Source organism: Schistocerca gregaria, chromosome 4 (assembly GCF_023897955.1).
Source record: "Schistocerca gregaria isolate iqSchGreg1 chromosome 4, iqSchGreg1.2, whole genome shotgun sequence".
NCBI classification, from domain to species: domain Eukaryota; kingdom Metazoa; phylum Arthropoda; class Insecta; order Orthoptera; family Acrididae; genus Schistocerca; species Schistocerca gregaria.
The window spans coordinates 715,115,753-715,139,470 of NC_064923.1; the positions used below are offsets into that span (position 1 = coordinate 715,115,753).

The window sequence follows — 23,718 nt, forward strand, 5'->3', positions numbered from 1 at the left end:
CGCACCCACTCCTGCACTTTCTTATCCAACTGAACAGACATCCAGACGTCTTTTTTCAGGTAGCCTAGGATGTGAAAATCAGAAGGTGAAAGGTACCGGCTATACAGAGGATGCTGCAATGTTCAAAAACCAAATTACCAAGGTGCAGCCTTCATCTGATTGGAAGTGTGGGGTGAGTGTTATTGTGCAACAGCATCCTTTCTCTGATTGTCGAGTTCCTTGAGTGGGGAACCACAATCAATGCACAGCACTATAAAAACACTTTGCAGAAACTGTGATGCGCCATAAAGACAAAATGTCCAGAAATACTGTCAGGTGGATTCATCTTTTTGCACGATAACATCTGCCCCCATACTGCCAACTGGTTTAAGGTTACACTTCAGCAATTTGGTTGGGAAACAGTGCAACATCATCCCTGCAGCCTGGATCTTTCACTGTGTGATTTTCATATCTGTGGCAACCTGAAGAAAAATACGCATGGATGTCGGTTTCAGTACGACCATGACGTGCAAGAGTGGATCCGTCAGAGACCAGCTGTGTTCTATGAAACAGGAATACACGCTTCCTGTCTTAACACGTGTGGTGATTACTTTTTAATGGAACCATTCTGTGGTCCCACTGTGGTGGCTGTGTGGTTTACATCTGACTGCTCCTCATATGTTGGAATAAGTGACATTGCCAAGGATTTTGCATACATCAAAGTTCAGAAAGTAGATTTTCTGTAAGTGTTTTTGATATTTTTAAACTTGAATAATTAATTATGCATTTTAGTGTAGCACAGTGAGTACTTGTAGTCTGGGGGTACTAATCTTTGAGCAGTAATCAAAACATCTTGTGTCTCAGGTCTGAATTCAGCCACAGCTTAAATTCTGAAGGGGGAAAAAATCAGCAATGACAGCTGAATACTTCCAATACAAGAGGTCTCCCTTGTTCTGCCAATAGCAAATACAGTGGAGGAGCGGCCAGAGTTGAAGGGCCACTTCTTGCACTTGCACCTGAGGTGGGAAATTTCACCTAAAATATGGAAGAATCATCAACAATCAAAAAGATGAGAATAGAGAAGGCAATGGAAACCACTGTACTAAAGATTCATAATCTATTTCTGCAGACCACGTGGCGTGTAATCGAAGAAGTGTCATAATGAGCTCACCATCTGCTAGATTCTAGATTAGTCTCCCATTCAGATCTCCAGAAGATGCTGCTCAGAGTGAGCTTACCATCAGAATAAGATTGATTAACCAATGAAAGAGTAACATTCTATGAGTTGGAGTGTGGAATGTTAGAAGAATGAAAATGACAGTGATGCTAGAAAACCTGAAAAGAGAAATGCAGATGGTCAATCTTAATACAGTGGGGGTCAATGAGGTAAAATGCAAGGAAAATAAAATTTCTGTTCAGGTGAGTATAGGGTAATATCAACAGTAACAGGATTCATGATGATTTCAGTAGGGCAGAGAGGGAGTTGCTATCAACAGTTCAGGTTGTTATTAGAATCAAAAGCAAACCAATGCCAACAATATTTCAGATATACTTGCTGACATCTGAAGCAAATTTACTAAACATGAGTTGCTTGAATAAATTTCAGCAAATCCACTGTTCAAAAATCACAAGAGGAGATACTGTTGGAAAAGCCTTGAGACGCAGGAAGACTCCGTGGATTGCATAATGGTAGAAAGAAGTTGGATACTAAAATAATGAGGAATGATGGATGTTTTGAAGTTCTCTACGGCTGTAATACTGTAATAGGCAGATCAGCTGAAGATGAGTGGATGTCTCTGAAAATGGTCAATCACAGGGGATGCACAAACAAATATAGGTACAAGAAGATGATAGCAAAGAAACTTGGGTAACATAAGGAATACTTCAATTGACTGATGACAGACTGAAGCCCAAAAATGTTAAGGGAAAGACAGGAAGACTGCAACATGTCACTTAGGAATGAAAGAAATAGAAAAAGTAGGAAAACTATGGTAAAATGGCTACAGGAGAAACATAGAGAAATTGGAAAAGACAAGGTCACCAGAAGGACTAATCCAGAGTATAAAAAATCAAAGTGATCTTCACTGAAAATGAAACCAGGGGTATCAAGATTAGGAGTGCAATGGGAATTCCATAATTAAATGCAGAGGACAGACCAGATATTTGGTAAGAGTATACTGGAGGTCTCTCTAATTGTTAGGAACCTTCTGATGATATGATAGAAATGAGAGTCAATTTGGAAGCCACAGGTGACTGAATATTGGAGTCGGAATTTAAGACAGTTTTGGAAAACAAGCAATCAAGTAAGGAAAAAGGCACAGATATCATCCTTTCAGAATTTCTAAAATCATTAGGGGAAATAGTAACAAAATGACTCCTCAAGTTGGTGGGTAGAATCTATGAGTCTGAAGATATACCATTAAACTTTAGGAAAAATATCATCCACACAATGCTGAAGATAGCAAGGGTAGATAAATGGAAAAACTATCAATCAGCTTAACAGCTCATGCATCCAAGTAGTAACAAGAATAATATACAGACGACTGGAAAAGAAAATGGAGGGTACATAAGATGACAATCAGCTTGGCTTTTGTAAAGGAAGTGGCGCAAAAGAGGTAAGTCTGACATTTTGGCTGATAATGGAAGGAAGGCAAGAAAATTCAAGACATGTTCATTGGATATGCTGACCTAGAAAGTTTTCGACAATGTAAAATGATGCAAACAGTTAAAAACTCTCAGAAAAATAGGAATAAGCTACGAGGACAGATGGGTAATACAGGGCAACTCAAAAGTCCGGTGACATTTGAAATTTCAACACTTCATGGAATTATGTAAACTGAGAGGTAAAAATTGACACACAGCTTGAAATGACATGTGGTTTTATTGGAACCCAACAAATTACCACAAAATGACCAAAGGATAGTACTTCACATGATAAAAAAGCAATAATTAGCATAACAATGACTTCAGCAAAGATGTTATTTATAACAAACATTCAATATCGGTCATCATTAATCAACAATATCTGTTGTTGAGGGATAATGTTGTGAACAGCACTGTACAGTGCCTCAGTAGGTATGGTGAGAAACTACCGTTGGATGTTGTCTTTTAGCATCACTAACGAGGCCAGAAATCAAGGTAGAATTGAAATTTCAGGTGAATATACAACCAATAACAACACGAATTGAGGTCTGAGGATCTCTGACGCAAGCATGACGGAGGACTACAATTCATATTATAAATTATTCATTATTCTCATGCAGCATCAGGGACATGTTGTCCAGTGCCATCTGTTGGCTGGTGTTTGCACTCATTTTTGATTGCAATAAAACCCAATGTCATTTTAGGCATTTGTGTAAAGTTTTACCCCTCTGCCCACATTATGCCATGGATTAATGTATTTTAACAGACTTTTGGGGAATTCTGTATACAATGTGTACAAAAGCCAGAGATCGGAAGACAAAAACGAAGTGCTCAGATTAAAAAGGGTGTAAAACAGCTGTTCAGTCTATACATCCAAGAAGCAATGATGGAAATAAAAGAAAGGATGAAGAGCGGGATTAAAACTAAGAGGGAAAGAATACGAATGATGAAGTTCACTAATGACATTGTTATCCTCAGTGAGTTTTATGAGTGCAGTGTATGGTTTGAGAATCAACCAAAGAAAGACAAAAGTAATAAGAAGCAAATAAGCACAGGCAAAGAGGGCATTCGTCACCAACAGAAGTCTACTAGTATCAAACACTGACCTTAATCTGAAGAAGAAATTTCTGAGACTGTACTTTTGGAGTGCATTGCTGTATAGTACTGTGTCACGTACAGTGGGAAGACTGGAAAAGAACAGAACTAAAGCATTTGAGCTGTGGTGCTTAAGAAGAATATTGAAAATCAAGTGGACTTATAAAATAAGCAATGAATAGGTTCTCTGCAGACATGGCAAAGAAAGGAACACATGGAAAACACTGGCAAGAAGAAGGAACCGGATGATAGGACATGTGATACAATATAAAGGAATAATTTCTATTTTATTAGAGGGAGCAGTGAAGGGTAAAGCTGTAGGGGAAGACAGCAATCAGAAAATATCTGACAAATAATCGAGGATGTAGTGTGCAAGACGTACTTCGAGATAAAGACGTTAGTTCAAAAGAGGATTTTGTGGTGGGCCACATCAAACCAGTTTGAAGACTTGACGACTATGGCCATCTCTGATAATAAGTATAACAGTTAAAATATACTGGAATTAAAGTGGACAAGTTTCCAAAAACAAGGAAATTACATTTACAGTCAGCAGTACTGGAGCTGTCTGATGGAATCACAAATTGATGACTCATCCTCCTCCTCCTCCTCATCATCATCATCAGTTGCTGTGCTCATTGCTGAGCATTTTGACCCATGAACCAAGCGTCTCCATCCCGGATGGTTGCCAGCTTCTCTTAGAAGAGGTAGACCAGAGATCATCTTGATTTGATCTATCCATACAATTGCTGCTCTTCTTCTTGGTTTTATGCCCTCGATCTTTCCTAGCGAGATTATTTTCTTGATGACTACTGGTAGTGATTATCTCTGGAAGATTCTAGCTACCGAACGGTGTGTTTCTTAGAAACAGAGAACCTCGTTACAAAGTTAACTATGGAGCATGTAGTCTTGTGCAAATTTTTATCTTTTGCTAACCAACAACTACTATTTTAACTTTCTGACCCACTCTATAAACAATCTTGCAGGTCCACTGTGTTACATAACATAGGTTTCAAAGTATGATGATCTGCAAATTCCAAATGTAATTTGTCCAGCTGAAAGTTATATTCATATTTCTGAACAATATCTTCTACTACATGTGGAAGTTCTGTAACACAGCAACCAAATCATGTGACATGACTGACTTACTTTCTCTAATATGATACACAAATGACTTTTATTGTTGCATACCTTACACCATTTCTTTTCCTTTATTGAGATAAATGATCCAAATGAAAAGTAAATATTTTCCAGAAAGACATCTGTCTTTCCTAAAACTGGCCACCCCATGACCCCCCCACCCCACACTGAGAATTTTTTATTGTCAAATGGACCCCCACCCCTTTTATTGCAAATTTGGATTCTATGTCTAAAAATACCTTGGGTTTACTGGAAACATTTTTTTCCATTTGTGGTAGATGGCACTGTAATCAACAAAATTCAAATTGTTTGGTTTTTTCAATTAAGAATGGACTCATTTGACTCCATATTAATTTTTCAATAAAATTTTTAACTTTTGTTCTAGTTTATACAATTTTACAAAATTTAATTTAGCTTTGCAAATTTGATTGTATAGTAAAACTTAAACATTTAGACTTTCAAAAGTCTGGAAATTTCTGTTCCCTCTGGGGTTAATTTCAGTTAGTCCCCACATCATCAGGATGCTTGATTGCAGTGAGTCTTCTATATTCTCATCATTAAGGTGACTGGTTATAGCATATTCTTCTGTCTGACCATTGTAACTCTCAGGGTGTCGACTACAGTGCCCTCTGCCACTGATGGAAAAATTGTTTCAGATAACCCCAGGTATTTTTTGGTGTAGAATCCGAATCTGTAATAAAAAAAAATTGGGGCTTCCCATTTTAAAATAAAAAGCTGATCCCCCCACCATAGAAAAAGGGGGTTGTTACGGGGTGGCCAGTTTTAGCATAGGCAAATGTCCCTTTTGAAACAATTAACTTTTCACCTGGAGCTTTTTTTCCATATGATGCATATTTCTTGAGATATTTAGCTGTTCCAAATTAAAACTATTTAGTTGTTCCAAGTTAGAACAAATACTCTGTTATAATATCTACAGTCATAGCATCACCATTATATCTACATCTACATCTACATTTATACGCCGCAAGCCACCCAATGGTGTGTGGCGGAGGGCACTTTACGTGCCACTGTCATTACCTCCCTTTCCTGCTCCAGTCGCGTATGGTTCGCGGGAAGAACGACTGTCTGAAAGCCTCCGTGAGCACTCTAATATTACATTCGTGATCTCCTCGGGAGGTATAAGTAGGGGGAAGCAATATATTCGATACCTCATCCAGAAACACACCCTCTCGAAACTTGGCGAGCACGCTACACCGCGACGCAGAGCGCCTCTCTTACAGAGTCTGCCACTTGAGTTTGTTAAACATCTCCGTAATGCTATCACGGTTATCAAATAACCCTGTGACAAAACGCGCCGCTCTTCTTTGGATCTTCTCTATCTCCTCTGTCAACCCGATCTGGTACGGATCCCACACTGATGAGCAATACTCAAGTATAGGTCAAACGAGTGTTTTGTAAGCCACCTCCTTTTTTGATGCACTACATTTTCTAAGGACTCCCCCAATGAATCTCAACCTGGTAACCGCCTTATCAACAATTAATTTTATATGATCATTCCACTTCAAATCGTTCCGCACGCATACTCCCAGATATCTTACAGAAGTAACTGCTACCAGTGTTTGTTCCGCTATCATATAATCATACAATAAAGGATCCTTCTTTCTATGTATTCGCAATACATTGCATTTGTCTATGTTAATGGTCAGTTGCCACTCCCTGCACCAAGTGCCTATCCGCTGCAGATCTTCCTGCATTTCGCTACAATTTTCTAACGCTGCAACTTCTCTGTATACTACAGCATCATCCGCGAAAAGCCGCATGGAACTTCCGACACTATCTACTAGGTCATTTATATATATATTGTGAAAAGCAATGGTCCCATAACACTTCCCTGAGGCACGCCAGAGGTTACTTTAACATCTGTAGACGCCTGTCCATTGATAACAACATGCTGTGTTCTGTTTGCTAAAAACTCTTCAATCCAGCCACACAGCTGGTCTGATATTCCGTAGGCTCTTACTTTGTTTATCAGGTGACACTGTGGAACTGTATCGAACGCCTTCCGGAATTCAAGAAAAATAGCATCTAACTGGGAGTCTGTATCTAATATTTTCAGGGTCTCATGAACAAATAAAGCGAGTTGGGTCTCACACGATCGCTGTTTCCAGAATTAATGTTGATTCCTACAGAGTAGATTCTGGGTTTCCAAAAATGACATGGTACTCAAGCAAAAAACATGTTCTAAAATTCTACAACAGATCGACGTCAGAGATATAGGTCTATAGTTTTGCGCATCTGCTCGACAACCCTTCTTGAAGACTTGGACTACCTGTGCTCTTTTCCAATCATTTGGAACCTTCCGTTCCTCTAGAGACTTGCGGTACACGGCTGTTAGAAGCGGGCAAGTTCTTTCGCGTACTCTGTGTAGAATCGAATTGGTATCCCATCAGGTCCAGTGGACTTTCCTCTGTTGAGTGATTCCAGTTGCTTTTCTATTCCTTGGACACTTATTTCGATGTCAGCCATTTTGTCATATGTGCGAGGATTTAGAGAAGGAACTGCAGTATGGTCTTCCTCTGTGAAACAACTTTGGAAAAAGGTGTTTAGTATTTCAGCTTTACACATGTCATCCTCTGTTTCAATGCCATCATCATCCCGGAGTGTCTGAATATGCTGTTTCGAGCCACTTACTGATTTAACATAAGACCAGAACTTCCTAGGATTTTGTCATGTCAGTACATAGAATTTTCCTTTCGAATTCACTGAACACTTCACGCATAGTCCTCCTTATGCTAACTTTGACATCGTTTAGGTTCTGTTTGTCTGAGAGGTTTTGCTGTGTTTAAACTTGGAGTGAAGCTCTCTTTGCTTTCGCAGTAGTTTCCTAACTTTGTTGTTGTACCATGGTGAGTTTTTCCCGTCCGTCACAGTTTTACTCAGCACGTACCTGTCTAAAACACATTTTATAATTTCCTTGACCTTTTTTCATAAACACTCAACACTGTCAGTGTCGGAACAGAAATTTCCATTTTGATCCGTTAGGTAGTCTGAAATCTGCCTTCTGTTACTCTTGCTAAACCTTCCTCCCTTTTTTTATATTCCTATTAACTTCCATATTCAGGGATGCTGCAACAGCCTTATGGTCACTGATTCCCTGTTCTGCACATACAGAGTCGAAAAGTTCGGGTCTGTTTGTTATCAGTAGTTCCGTCGGTTCTCTGTTTAATTGCTGAAGGTAATTTTTGGATAGTGCACTCAGTATAATGTCACTCGATACTCTGTCCCTACCACCCGTCCTAAACATCTGAGTGTCCCAGTCTATATCTGGTAAATTGAAATCTCCACCTAAGACTATAACATGCTGAGAAAATTTATGTGAAATGTATTCCAAATTTTCTCTCAGTTGTTCTGCCACTAATGCTGCTGAGTCGGGAGGTCGGTAAAAGGAGCCAATTACTAACCTAGCTCGGTTGTTGAGTGTAACCTCCACCCATAATAATTCACAAGAACTATCCACTTCTACTTCACTAAAGGATAAACTACTACTAACAGCGACGAACACTCCACCACCGGTTGCATGCAATCTATTCTTTCTAAACACTGTCTGTACCTTTGTAAAAATTTCGGCAGAGTTTATCTCTGGCTTCAGCCAGCTTTCTGCACCTATAACGATTTCAGCTTCGGTGCTTTCTATCAGCGCTTGAAGTTCCGGTACTTTACCAACGCAGCTTCGACAGTTTACAATTACAATACCGATTGCTGCTTGGTCCCGACTTTGCCCCGCACCTGTTGAGGCTGTTGCCCTTTCTGTACTTGCCCAAGGCCATCTAACCTAAAAAACTTATGTAACTTATGAGGTTGGGAATACCCCAGTATAAACAAAAACATCCGTAAGTGCTATGGTAATTTCAAATAATGGAAACTCCAGGTAGGAATATCAATATTCGAGTTGCTGTATAAGAACAGTTGCTGTATAAGAACAGATGATGTGGGTAGCACTCACTTTAGTATTCTGACGTGTCACACAAGGATGCATTTTGTCACCATTCTTTTTCATATTAGTCATGGATTCCATAACGAGAAAAACTATGGACAACTCCAACATGGGCATATCTTTGAATTTTGAATGGGCTACGTAGGTTTACAGATCTAGATTTTGCTGATGACATTGTTCTTCTGGCAGATACACATCATTGCATCTACTCAAAATTATAGCGCAACAAGATATCACCACCAAAAGTAGGAAAGTTTCTGCAGTCTTCCAACGAATATGATGCATATGGCAATTAGACTCTACATGTATATCCACAAAGCTTTGGCTGTACTCCTCTGTCATCCTAGCAATGTTCATATACACATGTGACACATTGAAAACGTCAGCAAAATCAGGAACAAAAGCTCAATGTTTTTCACCAATGATTCTGGAGTTGAATTCTGAATATCAGTTATCGTGACCAAGTTCCAAATGATGATGTGCTTAGAAGAGTGGTCTTGCAGCCTGCATAAAATCATTGCTGTAAGAAGACTTAAGCTCGCAGGGCATATTCTATGAATGAAACATGGAAGAATTCACAAATGAGCACTGTTGTGGATGCCGACAAATGAGTATAGAAATAGAGGAGGATCCCTTAGCTCCTTCCTAGAAATGAAGTTCTGGAAAAGATGCATGGACACGAATTAGGAGGAAGCTGAAAACCTGGCAGCTGATCAAGTTGGAGGAACTATGACTAAGTCTCACATGTGATATCTTCAGCTAGTAGCTCATGACATGTCACATTAAGTGGTGGTGATAGTGATAAGGTGTTAAGAGCACGTGACAGCAAGGGAAATTAAAAAAAAAAAAAAAAAAAAAAAAAAACTACACACACACACACACACACACACACACACACACACACACACACAGAGAGAGAGAGAGAGAGAGAGAGAGAGAGAGAGAGAGAGAGAGAACAGTGAAAACCACAGTTCAAACCAAACACAAAGTAAAAAAAAGGAAAAAGAAGTGGAAAGTATTAAAAGATGATAGCAGATGACTGCTGGAAGAAAACGGTGTAAACCAACCACACTGCAACACACTAAAAGTCTTCAGTTTAAAATATTAGGCCAGAGTCCAGACATACAGCAAAATTTTAAAAGCTCCACCACACTTGTCTCGCCATCAGATAAAATAGAGGGCAGATCCAATCAGTGAAATGACATCCTGCAAGGGAATGGTGTATTCTGTAATAGTATGATCCCCGCAGACCACCTTTGCGGCTTTGTTGGCCTGTTCATATCCCCTAGTTCCTGTTTGTCCTGGTACCCAGCAGAATCACATCTTCTTTCCACACTGTTGAAGGAAGTATAGTTGGTCATGTTATGATATGCACCAATTTCTCTACTGGGTACGTGTGTCAAACGACTGTAGGGCACTTACGGTAATCAATCAGATGAGAAACTGTTTGCCCTGAAGATGTCTCATCCACGTCAGTGCCTTCAGGATTGCATGGAGCTCTGCAGAAAGTACAATATGGGTATGGGGAAGCAAATCCTAAACACACACTTAGAGAAGACGATGAAACAGCCAATGGAGTCCCCTTGTTGGGAGGATACGTTATACACAACCTACTTAAAATGTTAAAAAAATTGATATTAAAATGTTAAACTGAGAGTGCAATATTTTTTTTTTTTTAAATTAATCAAATCTAAAATAATTCTGGGCATCTGTAGGTGCAAAACATTAAAACCAGCCACACCCATCTCTAACAGACAATCCTTTGTGCAAATCCAATAGGGCCTTGTCATTCGTTGCTGATTATGAGAAAGCTTTTATATTGCAGACCGAGCAATGATATGATATAACATGGTATGGTTTGCAGGCATGTAAGGGATGGACAGCATTTTATATACCTGACACACAATGAGCAGCAAAAGCCAGATGAGAACTGGTGGCTCCATAACCTCAGCACAAAGGCTCAATATGGGGCTTATTTGGAATGCCCCAATGGCCAGCCATATCCCTTCATGGTGCATCATGTCCAACATCTGTAAATAAGACGGTCTTGTAGACCCATAAACCGTGCACCTATTATAAAGTTGAGGTTGCATGAAGGCTCCCAAAAAAACTGAGCAAACGAAGTCCCGTCTAGCCCCGCCCCCCCCCTCCCCCAACGAACTGTGGCTGATAGATTTTAAGACAATCAGTGCTTTTAGGGACTTTCTTTTCAGGTGCTTAAGGTGTGGATATCATGTAAGTTTCAAGACAAATGTGAGTCCCAGAATCCTCACTGTATCTTTAAAATTAAAAACTGTGTACCTAATCCTCAACTTAGGAAAGTTTAAAATAACGGGACAGTTAAAGGGAAAGCACACAGAATTCTTGGTTGAATACTTAAAGGCCCTCCTTTCTGCTTATTCATCCAACCATTGAAGAGTTGGCTGCAAGTGATGCATTGTTGTTGCAAGGCTTGAAGAGGAACAAAAGAGAGAGAAGTTCTTCATGAACACTGGACAGGACATTAACTACGGACACAAAATTATTAATAGCTATGGAAAAGGCAGTCAAATTTAAGTATACCTAGAAGGTGATGGAAATGGAGGAAAGCCTGCTGTATACCTGCCTCAAGGAAGGTTAGGTTATGAAAGGTGGAGTGATAGCTCCTGAAACCACACTGAAAGAGACTAAGAAGCTGCCTGGATCCTAAATCCAGATAAGTGGAAATTGAGCACCCTCTCCATGGTCTCTCCCACACAACTACTGGGGGTCTCACTATGATAATACTCTGGCACATGCAGTCTTTATTGTGTGTTAAAAGAGGAATTAAAATTACCTCTCTCTAAGAGTTGGGAAACTCATGTGACACCCAAATGACATTAAAAAGGGCGGGATGGATTCCTTTGCTTCACTATGTGAGGTGCTGTAACATACTATCGTGGATCTTATCGGACCATGGGATGTGTCACGAGCCGCAGACAGTGCAGAATGCAGCTCCCACACGGAAAAGCAGCAGATGTACTGCTCATCAGTAGTGGATGGAAGTCCAATTACTTATCTTCGCTGCCACTCTGTGGTGCCAGAAAGCTGGACCCTGTTTGGCAGTGGCAGTAACTGTCGTAAAATAGGCCACCATAGTCTGCACAATGTTTCACGGAGAGGTTTGGGGACTTCCATTGTCCATTACAGTAACCACTGGGCACTGACCTTCTCTCTCAGAAATCATGATGGTGCTTCATACAACCGTATTGTCAGGAACTGTTGCCATGATCTCCTCTTTTTCCCCTACTCATTCGGTGACATTTTACCCTCACTACCCAGACTTACCATTTAATTCGCGGAAGACTGCAGAATAGATAGCTCAGTGGTTTGATGAATAATTAGGATTATGTGATCCACACATTTCTGGATGCTGTTATAGTGTTCAAACACAGCAAGTTGGCTGTAGAGCATCTAGTCTGCCCTATGAAGCATCCATCGAGGTGGATGGCTTTCAGGCACCACTCTGTCTCGCAAGTGAATCCACACTGGGAAACGGTCACTTGAGCACAAACCACCAAACCTTTCCCATTGAGTGGTGTGTGTGAGGGCTGGAGAGCATATCTAGAGAACAATGGCAGTGAATGACCCAGAAGCAATGTTGAAGTGAAAGTTCTCCCCATGTTCAACAAACATGTATGTGATGACAAGAGAAGGCTCTGAATTGCTATACCCCACGGGCAGGTGATTGCAGAGCCCCAAAGCACATTATGTGGATTAAAATCAACACACAGGATGAAGGGGTGGAAGAGCTGAGTAAGGATGTCAAGGAGATCCTCTCCATTGAACACCTCATGTGGAAGCAAATAAAGTCAACATATTGTCAACTGTAGACGCACATGTACTGACACAGTGACTGCTTGCAGGCTAGTTATGAAGGGGAGAAGTAAGGAGAGGTAGGGTCGACAAAATAGCTACTCCTCCTCTAGCTCTCTCTCTACTGAGGTCGTCCATGTAGCTCAGAAGTGTTAGACACACATTAGTCTACCCTGAGTTAACAGATGTAGTTCTTCCACGTGTCCCGAAACCATTCACGTTCCACTGAAGTATGGAAGCTATTTTAAATATGAGATTTTCTTCTAACTTTCCTGTTGTCATTCTGCCATGGGGGAAGACTACAACAGAGGGGGATCATTTGAGGGATCCAATGGATCCCACAGGCAAATGCTGATGTCCATATTGCTGATAGTATGGTCACTATCAGATCTATTGGACACAGCCAAGGTTAAATGGTCTGATGGCTCTGGAGCAGATCACTGTGGCCAATTGGCCTTCATTCTCAGCTTGGATTCTGGAGACAGTGGCACTGCTGGATCTTCTCCATTGTGTGCCATAAGGGTTTGCTATCTAAGCTGATTTTACAGTCAGCAACTTTCAAAGTTCAGTGATAGGAAGGCTGGGCTGTGGAATCAGCACTGTGGGCTGGCAGATGCACTTATAGGTGCAGGTATATGTGCCCTCCTCAGCTGTCAGTCTGAGTGCTGACAGTGACTTTTTTGATAGGCTTCTTCCAATACCGAGTCAAAAGACTTGACATAACTTGGTGACCTTATATTCCTTCTTCACGTCGGAGTATGAGACAATTTGGATGATTTTTATCTGCTGAATCATCTCTTCATCAGTGAAAATAGGACAGTCCCTGCCCCAAAGTGGATGGATCTTGGTGCAATCAACACACATGGGTGGGGCAATGCATCAAAAACCTGGATTGTGGGCTCGGCACCACGTCTTTCACATGTTGCCCGAATGTTACAACACATACTGATGTGACAAATGCGTTCGCATTTGAAGCATCACATTGGATTTGGGACATGAAGTCTAATCTTAAGTCTGCTGCAATATACTCAGACAGATACTCGCCAGATTGAATGTCAGGATAAAAAATTCTGACTTTTGAAGCTGTCCATCAACCCTTTTCACAATGTTCTAGACTTCAGTCACCCTTGTACTTTCTCATTCCTATTGCAGTATTTTTGTACCATTATTTGTAATGTCCCAGCATGTTGCAACTCCTTCAACGCTTCATAGTCTCGAGCAGGACAGTACAACTGCGCAACCTCTTGATAGACATGAGTTGCTCTGCAAGCACCTTTAGAGTGTTATGGATATAGAACTGTGACAATTCTTCAAAAGAACTATTCACATATTTTACGACAACAAAGACATTACCTACCACTGAATGTGGTCCATTACTTTGAATACTTACATTTTTGAGATGACCCAGGTGAATTAGTCACCTGAAGCCTCTTAAGATTTTGGATGTTAATATTGTCCAACGCTCCACCCAAACTGCTGGGAGTAGAAACATGAGATCGACTTCATAGTGACCCCATGAGCATCTAGGGAAGGATGTCCACCAGAGACTGCCCTGCTTGCCTGGGTAACCCTTATATTACCGAGGTACAGCACATTACACAGGTTGCCTGATAGCACCTGTTCTTCCTCAAAAGCCACGCATCTCATCAGCATGCAGCACACCTTGAGAATGAGGGCTTTTTGTAGAGGTTTTGCCATCCTTGCAATCCAGGCAGTTAAGCCGACATCCCCATTCCTGTGATGCACGACATTCCACTGACACATGCCCAGAGCTTATGATAACAATGGATTAATGGTGCTCCCCAGTCCCCAGCTCTGCAAAATCCAGGTCACCTTGCCCATACCCAGCACTGAAATGCTGAGCCCCGAGGGCATGTAAAGTAAGTATATAAGAGAGCTGACCAGCTGTCTGTAGGTATTTCATTCATTGCTGTTTTGGGTAAATGAAGTGAATATCCAAGTTGCGTGAAACAATACATTGATTTACATATTGGGGAATCAGAAGGATATTAATGGAGTTTCATGTGCCTCTGACATCTGAGAAGAATGTCAGCTAGAACAGTGTGTTTAAAAGTTGAACCAACATGATAAAGTGGAATAGCTCGCTATCCACATAAACCAGGGACAACAATAAATGTATCTATCTGCACAGACTGCACTTGGGGATGGCCTGTGTCAAGGATGGGAGAGGAATGAATTGTGAGTGCTGAAATGGTGGTTTCAAATGAAAGAGAGATAATTAAAGGAAACTCATGGTACAGTCCAAAACTACAGAATACAGCAGGCCTCATTCAGGTTGGACTGTAGTGGGCATTTGCCAGTTAGAGTGTTAGCAAAATATGAAGAATGGAAGGAGAGAGAAAGATGGTTTGTGCTTAAACTAGCTGGTGCTTAGTCAAAAAGAGCAGAAATGGAGGCAGATGACACAAGACAGTCTGCTCCCTCTGAAAGGTAGAAACCACAAATTTCTGCCCTGTACAATGACGGGACCCCTTTCTCATGCCTCCCTATTGGATTGTTGGTGGCATGGCCACTTTTACTGCATTGAGCAGAGGGCTCAAAGCATACCCCATCAGTGGCTTTTATCAGAAAGAACTGTTTCTGTCCTGAAGAAACAGGCTGGCTGGTCATGTAGACACTGCAAGAACTTATGCTAGGCTGCAAGCCTGCGGCCTTGGAATAGCTGCAAGCATGAAAGGAAACTTTTAATTCTCAATAATTTACTCCTGATAACCCAAACTAGCTAGGCACCCTGTAAATTTCATAATAGTTCAGAAAACCTGCTGCAAATTGTGCTCTGTGGCAGATGAACAGTGTCTGCATTCATGCTAATGACGGAGAATTAACAGAAAAGAAGGAGAAAAGGAAGCTTACAAGATGGTAGAGACAGCATTACACAACAGCGAATGCTTTCATGACATTCTGTATGACCAGCTTCCACATGGAAGTCACTCTTGTGTAATTAGCTTATGAATCCATCCTTGGAGAATTATGTTTGGTCTGTCTTTCATGAGGAGGAAGAGCTCTATTAGAAAAAAGTTACAGTGCCTTGTCACCCAATCAGAAGTGTTCACAAATGGCTGGTACAGGGTGTATCCATGGACAAGGAAAAAAATTCCCGGATTTCCCAGTTAAAATTACACTTTCTCCCGGGTGAAGATACACTTTTTCTGTGTTCAGTGACAGTATACTTTTCCTTGGAACTGTAAAACTTATCAGTTCTTTGAATAGTTATGGTTTTATACACTGGTGTAGTACTTCTCGGTTCTTTAGAAAACCAAACAGTTAAAAATACAGCTAAGCTTTCACATATAATATTGATCTTTTTTGCACGTGTTATACTTTAAGATACATCCCACAAATGCGCCAGTAAAATTTTTAATAAAGACATAAATGTCTTGATCTTCTGCGCTCAAAATTTTTCTAAATGTTTGTACTCAAAGACTTGATTTTTTAAATGAGAGTCAAACGATCTGTGATTTAAGAAATTCATCATACATTTTCGCATGTAGTTCATCTTACATCAAAGGAAATTGACTTTGAAAATAACGCTTTTCAAATAACCATTCGCAATATTTTCCCGCGACCTGTTAGAAATAGGTTTGTTTCAGCAGGTGTCAGAGAGTGCCAGATAACAGGCATCACCACACTTGCGCAGCTACTAGGATGCTGGAAGCGCGTATGTTCGTAGGTGTAAGACATTAAAAGATCTCACATTATGTCATAAAAGAAACAATTCATCATAGGATACTTCAAGAGCATCGGAATTCTGTGCACCATACTAAAACGTGTAATTCGGCTTAATAAGCACATTAGTATGTGCAGATTCGGATGTAAATTTTCTTGGAGTACCAGTACTGTATTATCTAATGTTTGGTTATTCATTATGGCATAATGTCACACATGCTAGAAGATGAAAACATGCACTTTTGAAATGCAGTGAACAGTTGAAACTAGCCAATAGTGTGGAATGAAACATTTTGTTTCAAATAAATTGACTGCCGCATTGAAAAAGATTAATAAAAGCCAAATTTATTTAGTAAATCGACAAAATAACTTCATTGTTCTGCAAGGCGATTAATACTTGGTTGTCAGAAAGGTGAAAATAAAATAAAATAAAATCTGAAACTAATAAGATATTTTCACCTTTCGTACTCATGTCAGTGTATTTTAATTCACTTGATAACTCCCGGTCACAGAAATCCATTTTGTTTTCACTTGACGTGACAGCAATAAACGAAGAGGAAACAGCAAAATCACTAAACGTAAATGCCAGTCACGTGGAGAATATCCACTTTGCAACCCTAACTCAGAAGGGGGGGGGGGGGGGGGGGAAATATATATATTAAAAAAAAAAAACTCGTAATCAATATTGGATGGGATAATTTGTAACTGGGAGAACAAGAACTCTTCAGAAAATTTGCATTCTTTATTGCCTATAACTAATAACTTGCTTTTTTGTGTGACATAAAATTAAATATAAGATAAATGAAACCAGTAGAAGAAACAAGCAAGACAGTACACATTTCTTCAGTCCGTAAGTCCTAGCATTTTTTTCTCTCCAACCTCGTTACAGCTTTACATGGCGTGTTTTCCTTTCTGGGAAAGGATCTATTACCTCATCAAAGGTCGTCACATGTTTTGCTACATGAAAGAAAGAAATGTTTAATACTGAAAAAGCTGTTAATACAATACAAACAGTACCCAAGACTTCTGTGGTTTCTCAATCTGATTATGTGTATTTTGTCACTGTCTACTAGATAAAACGAAATAGGCCTGTCTAATATTATAGCTACTGTAACACAAGACTATTTTGGCACAAATGGTCATTTTTATAACACGAGAAAATATAATTCACAAAGTACAAATATTAAATGCCTATTAGGCCTACTACAACCAAAAAGTTTTATGTTCGGAAATAGTTTCACATTTCATTCATACACTCCAGCTTCTCAAGCATGAGATTGAAAAGTAGTAGTATGAAATTTTCATATAAATTTGGAATCGTGTTATTCTTCCATAATTTGTGTGATGTCCCAATTTCTTCTCCTTCCTCGTTCTACCAAACAATCGCGTCATCACTAATTCTGTGACTTATTCTCCGGTTAACTTCGCAACCCCTTCCACAATCAACGGTTTAGTTAACCCGCGTTTATTCTCCGGTTAGGCGTTATTACATGTTCATAAAACGTGTTTTCTGCGCTACTCAGGTGGCTGCTACCAGGGACAGTACAACTGATCCTTACTAGTGTAGCGGTCTGGCCAAAAATTTTTTATCAAAATTTAATTTTCTTGGATACACCAAGAAGAAAATATGTAATCTTTCTTACCTATGATTCCACTCTGGTAGTCTGAATCTATGGATTTCGCTGGTAATTATAACAACGCTGATAATTCGCAAATACAGTCAACCAAATAAATAAACAGTGATTGTCATTCTCCCGTTCAGCTTTATTCCACTCAGCTCATATAGCCCCGTCCCCTTCTGTCTAAGGAAAGTTTATTTGTAGATGTGACTGGATTCCACTGGCAGATAAATGACGTGCACTACACACACATTCAAAATTCAACTTATGATTCATTCAGAAATAAACTTAGAATATGTTCTCAAATGTTCAAAAACCAACAGGGATGCATTTCAATATCATATGAATAATCAACAGACCAACATGCACTGGATACTAGGCACTTTGTGAAACAAGGTTTTTTTCCTCAGGAATATGAATTTGATGGCCCCATTCCATTCCGCTGAAATTGCCGCCCGGGGTAGATACCCCGGTTTGCCCAACTGAATCTGACAACTTGCACGCGCCAATAAAATTTTTTCCGGGTAGCATTTTGCTGCAGCAGCTGCTGCTGCTGCTTATAGAGCTAACAGTCACACTTCTGTAGCTAGAAGTGGGAGAAGGTACTACACATGCACGATTCAACTGTGCTTGCGCATGAGCACGTCCTGCTCAAACGAATCTAAAGTAAACAGTTGTGATGTCACGCTCATTGGAGATGCAGGCAATTTGTTGTTATGAAGCACTGAACAGTCTTCGCAAGGCCTTTAACACATTTTGCTGTTGGCTGACGCTTGTATGAGCACTGTGTTTAGTTGTTGTATATAGCGCATTTCTTTTACAACTTAAGTTTTATTTATTTATTTATTTTTTTCCTCCTCTCGTTCATGTTTTATTGTTGCAGTATTATTCTGCAATAGTGGGATACATAATATCCTTTGTTAGAATATTGTTTCTTACCAGTTAAAATTACAAAAATTTAACTGAAAGCTAAAACAAAAAAAATTCCAGGAATTCCATAAAATTCCCGGTTTTCTCCCGGATGAAAAAATTCCTGGGTTTCTCCCGGGTCGTAGTATATGACCAAGACTTTGGAACATTTCATTGAACCAAAATTCTTTTGATCTTAACCCACACGAACATCTGTGCTGTTTTCTGTGTGAACACCACACTATACACATCCTTTATCAGTCTATGGAAACCTATCAGCATCTGAATGATTCATTTTTAATCTGCCAGGTGCTACGTTCTGCAAATAATGATTACTTTGAATACTAACAGCCAGTCACAATAATACAACTTAAGACCACATGAAGCTACTTGATAGCGCCGTTTTCACGTATAAAATTCATCCTGTCTCCAAAAGCTTAAAGTTAAGTTTCCTGAAGAATTTGACTATCAGTATGATCTTAAAGAGAAGGATGAATTATATAATTAGTTCAATAAAAATAAATTATGAGGAAGGAAATTTGGGAACTAAATGCCTTTTAAGCAAACAGTGGACAGTTTTCAAGATGAAACTTCAGAGCTTATGATAATCTTGCAGATAAATGTTTCCCAAAGAGTTTATAAAATACAATCAACAGAATTTTTAAATATAACTTAAGGGGAGATTCTGGTTTAGAGGCACGAAAAATCTTTTTACAATCGTTTTCAGGTAGGGTTGCTTTTATTAAAATGGAGGTTGTACCACATTATTATACATACAATGGTATATGTTTTTGTTTTGTTTTGTTTGTTTCATAACAAATTAAAAACGGCAGCTGCAGCCCTTGTCAAAGTACGCATCTCGCAGTGCATCCTGGTTTGCACGAAGTGTTGTACAGACTCGTGGCTATTTCTGAAACCCATAAAAATAGAAAATTCTTAAATCAAAATGAATTTGGAGGTACATCATGATGGGATTTTGAAAAAGACCTTGGAGAAACAAAAGGCAGCTGTTTGAGAAACATGTCAATTTCTTGGCATGTTTTCCTAACTCCAAATGTTTAGAAAAAAATATTTAAAATTCAAACACAAAAAAGCTCTTCCTATCACCCCCTAAATTTAATTACCTTTCAATTAAAAAATGAAATTAATCAGTTAATCTGTTGAGGTTCTGAGTGCTTCATCAGCTGAAAAAATGTGGTTTCAACAAACGTGTATTTTCACTTTGGAATAACAAAAAACATTGTTGTTTCAAAACCTATGGTTAATTTGCGATACTAGGACCATAGAGGCGTCCTTGTTCTTCCTCAAATGTACTCTGGTACTGAATCTAGTGGTGTTATTTTTTTGCAATTTGGGCTGTTTTAATGAAATGAGACATTTCTTGCACCATGGCAGGCACGCATTTCCTCTCAGATAATTCCACAAACTTTTTGTCTCACAATGAAGATGTTTCAATACCACTTTCCAATGCATACATTGCATATTGACAACAGTGCACCTTTTACGCAAATCCTCGCTGGACAGAAATTTGTATACTGGTTGAATCTTTTCCTGAACTAATTCATCAGGCACTTACAGCTGCCTATACTTCTATCAGCACACAGTTCCATTCGACATGATGTTACTTCTAAAATACTTTCACAACCAAAAACTCCTTTTGTAGAAATAATATGTTAACTGCAGGGGATGAAAATTACACAAAAAATCCATTTTTTTATCCGCCTTGACCAGAACCTCCCCTTAATAATAATTCTGCATAGTTGTAAGGGCATATATATATATATATATATATATATATATATATATATATATATATATATATATATTAAAAACAAAGATTCCAAGACTTACCAAGCGGGAAAGCGCCGGCAGACAGGCACATGAACAAAACACACAAACACACACACAGAATTACGAGCTTTCGCAACTGGCAGTTGCTTCGTCAGGAAAGAGGGAAGGAGAGGGAAAAATGAAAGGATGTGGGTTTTAAGGGAGAGGGTAAGGAGTCATTCCAATCCCGGGAGCGGAAAGACTTCCCTTAGGGGAAAAAAAGGACAGGTGTACACTCGCACACACACACACACACATATCCATCTGCACATGCATTAGGTGTCTGTGTATGTGCAGATGGATCTTTGTTTTTAATATATTTTTCCCATGTGGAAGTTTCTTTCTGTTTTATTTACATCGTCATATATATATATATATTAAAAACAAAGATTCCAAGACTTACCAAGCGGGATAGCGCCAGCAGACACGCACAATGAACAAAACACACAACACACACACAGAATTACTAGCTTTCGCAACCGATGGTTGCTTCTTCAGGAAGGAGAGGGAAAGACGAAAAGATGTGGGTTTTAAGGGAGAGGGTAAGGAGTCATTCCAATCCCGGGAGCAGAAAGACTTCCCTTAGGGGGAAAAAAAGGACAGGTGCACACACACACACACACACACACACACACACACACACACACATATCCAACCGTACATACACAGACACAAGCAGACATATATTCGGCCTTTAAATATGTTTGCTTGTGTCTGTGTTTGTACAGATGGATGTGTGTGTGTGTGTGTGTGTGTGTGTGTGTGTGTGTGTGTGTGTGCGCGCGCGAGCGCGCGTGTGTACACCTGTCCTTTTTTTCCCCCTAAGGGAAGTCTTTCCGCTCCCGAGATTGGAATGACTCCATACCCTCTCCCTTAAAACCCACATCCTTTCGTCTTTCCCTCTCCTTCCTGAAGAAGCAACCATCGGTTGCGAAAGCTAGTAATTCTGTGTGTGTGTGTTTGTGTGTTTTGTTCATTGTGCCTGTCTGCCGGCGCTTTCCCGCTTGGTAAGTCATGGAATCTTTGTTTTTAATATATTTTTCCCATGTGGAAGTTTCTTTCTATTTTTTATATATATATATATATATATATATATATATATATATATATATATATATATATATATATATTAAAAACAAAGATTCCAAGACTTACCAAGCGGGAAAGCGGCACAATAAATATATTTATTGTGCCTATCTACCACCGCTTTTCCGCTTGGAATCTTTGTTTTTAATATATTTTTCCCATGTGGAAGTTTCTTTCTATTTTATTTACATCATCATATATATATGTCTTTGAGGTGAGGCAGGGTAACAGTCAATACCGAAAATTTAATAATGACAGAATGGCACTCAGAAATAGTGCTGAATACTTACCTTGTTGTTCTTTGCTGTCAGCAAGAGAAACCCTCAAAACATATGAATGTTTATGTGCTGAAAGATGCCCTTGCTTCTCAGACCTAAACTGACGTAAGGAGAGTGCTTTGGATCTAGGACTCCAGAAAGATATTTCTAGTTGCAAATGTAAGAAACAATGACACAGACTGCCTAGTGTAAACGCAATACACAATTAATGATCTAGATGAATTTCTTATTCTTTACTTGTACTACTACGTAAATACTCCACAAGCACATGCATGACAGACATTATTCAACTAAGATTACACAATACTTTTTCCTTTTTTATGCATGATACCATGCAAGGGGACACAGACTGCCTAGTGTAAACGCAATACACAATTAATGATCTAGATGAATTTCTTATTCTTTACTTGTACTACTACGTAAATACTCCACAAGCACATGCATAACAGACATTATTCAACTAAGATTACACAATACTTTTTCCTTTTTTATGCATGATAGCATGCAAGGGGCACCTGCAGTATCATACAAAATGAAGTGTTTATGTGGAAAAGCTTTTCTACGTTCCAGACACCAATCAAATAGACACAGAAAAATTTGTAACTAGGAGGTGGAGGCAGACACAGACCATAAATAACATGTGCAAGTACATAGTCATGCACCTACAGTAAAGCCTTCTTTTATTCTATTTAAGGGACTATAAAAATTGATGCAAATAATGGGAAAATGTAATTTGTTTTTCAACATATAATTAATAAAATTGCAATTAGCCATTTGATTAATTGTTGTGCCCTTTAATTTGAAACCTCTGGGCTTAAAACGGTTTGACACCTAATACCACATTGATTGTTGTTATTTCTTCATCAAAAAATCCATAGCTATCATTTGTTTCAACTTCTGGTAAAAAATTTCCAATAAAGTTTTCTATTTCATAAACAGATATGGAAGTTTTGATTCCTACACTTGTATCACAAGTGTATTTGTTTACTGTATTTACATCTGCAATGTGAGGCACAACAATTATCTTCAAATCATTTTCACTATTTTCACTTTTTGTATTGTCAGCTTTTTCCCTAATATGGGACTCTGCCATATCTTATGCAGACTCCCTTTCAAGTGTAACAATATTGTTTATCAAGTGCAACAAATCTTGCACCAGGTGGTCGAACTACAACTTTTCCTACACTGAAGTGAGGAAACTTTCACAGTCATCATTATTACTGTCCAGGTCCCCTTCCTTCACTTGGAAGAGTCTGACTTTTAGGAAGCAGAGTGGTATAGTATAATTTTTATACTCCATCTATGCCTTAGTTATACAATAAAAATAGGAAACATGAAGAGACTGATAAAAAATGCCTAAAACATTGAGAAAATGTCAATTCTGGAAGTATGATAGTGGGTGTATACTGATGCAGCAAGTATGGAGTGAAAAAAAATGGCTTACATGACAAAGGAATAAGTACCAGGGTATGTTGACACATGGGCTGTTCCATCATACAATATCCATCTGTCTACTGACACTACAGGTACTTCATGTAGTTATCCCTCATTCTTTCATTTCTACTGACAAAATCTGTGCATTGGGAAGTTTGTGAGCTATAACTGGATAATGCACTTCTATCCTCTTTGCCTCCTACAAAAATACACTGGTGCTATACAATCAATA

General features: G+C 39.2%; 1 protein-coding gene across 1 annotated transcript in view; it reads right to left on the reverse strand.

The window, feature by feature from the left end:
* LOC126266919 (uncharacterized) overlaps window positions 1–23,718 on the reverse strand; it is a 157,868-nt gene that overhangs the window by 116,460 nt on the left and 17,690 nt on the right. The window contains exon 3 of the mRNA XM_049971609.1: window positions 22,065–22,199. Coding sequence (XP_049827566.1) covers window positions 22,065–22,199 — 135 coding nt within the window. The remainder of the gene's footprint in view (window positions 1–22,064; window positions 22,200–23,718) is intronic.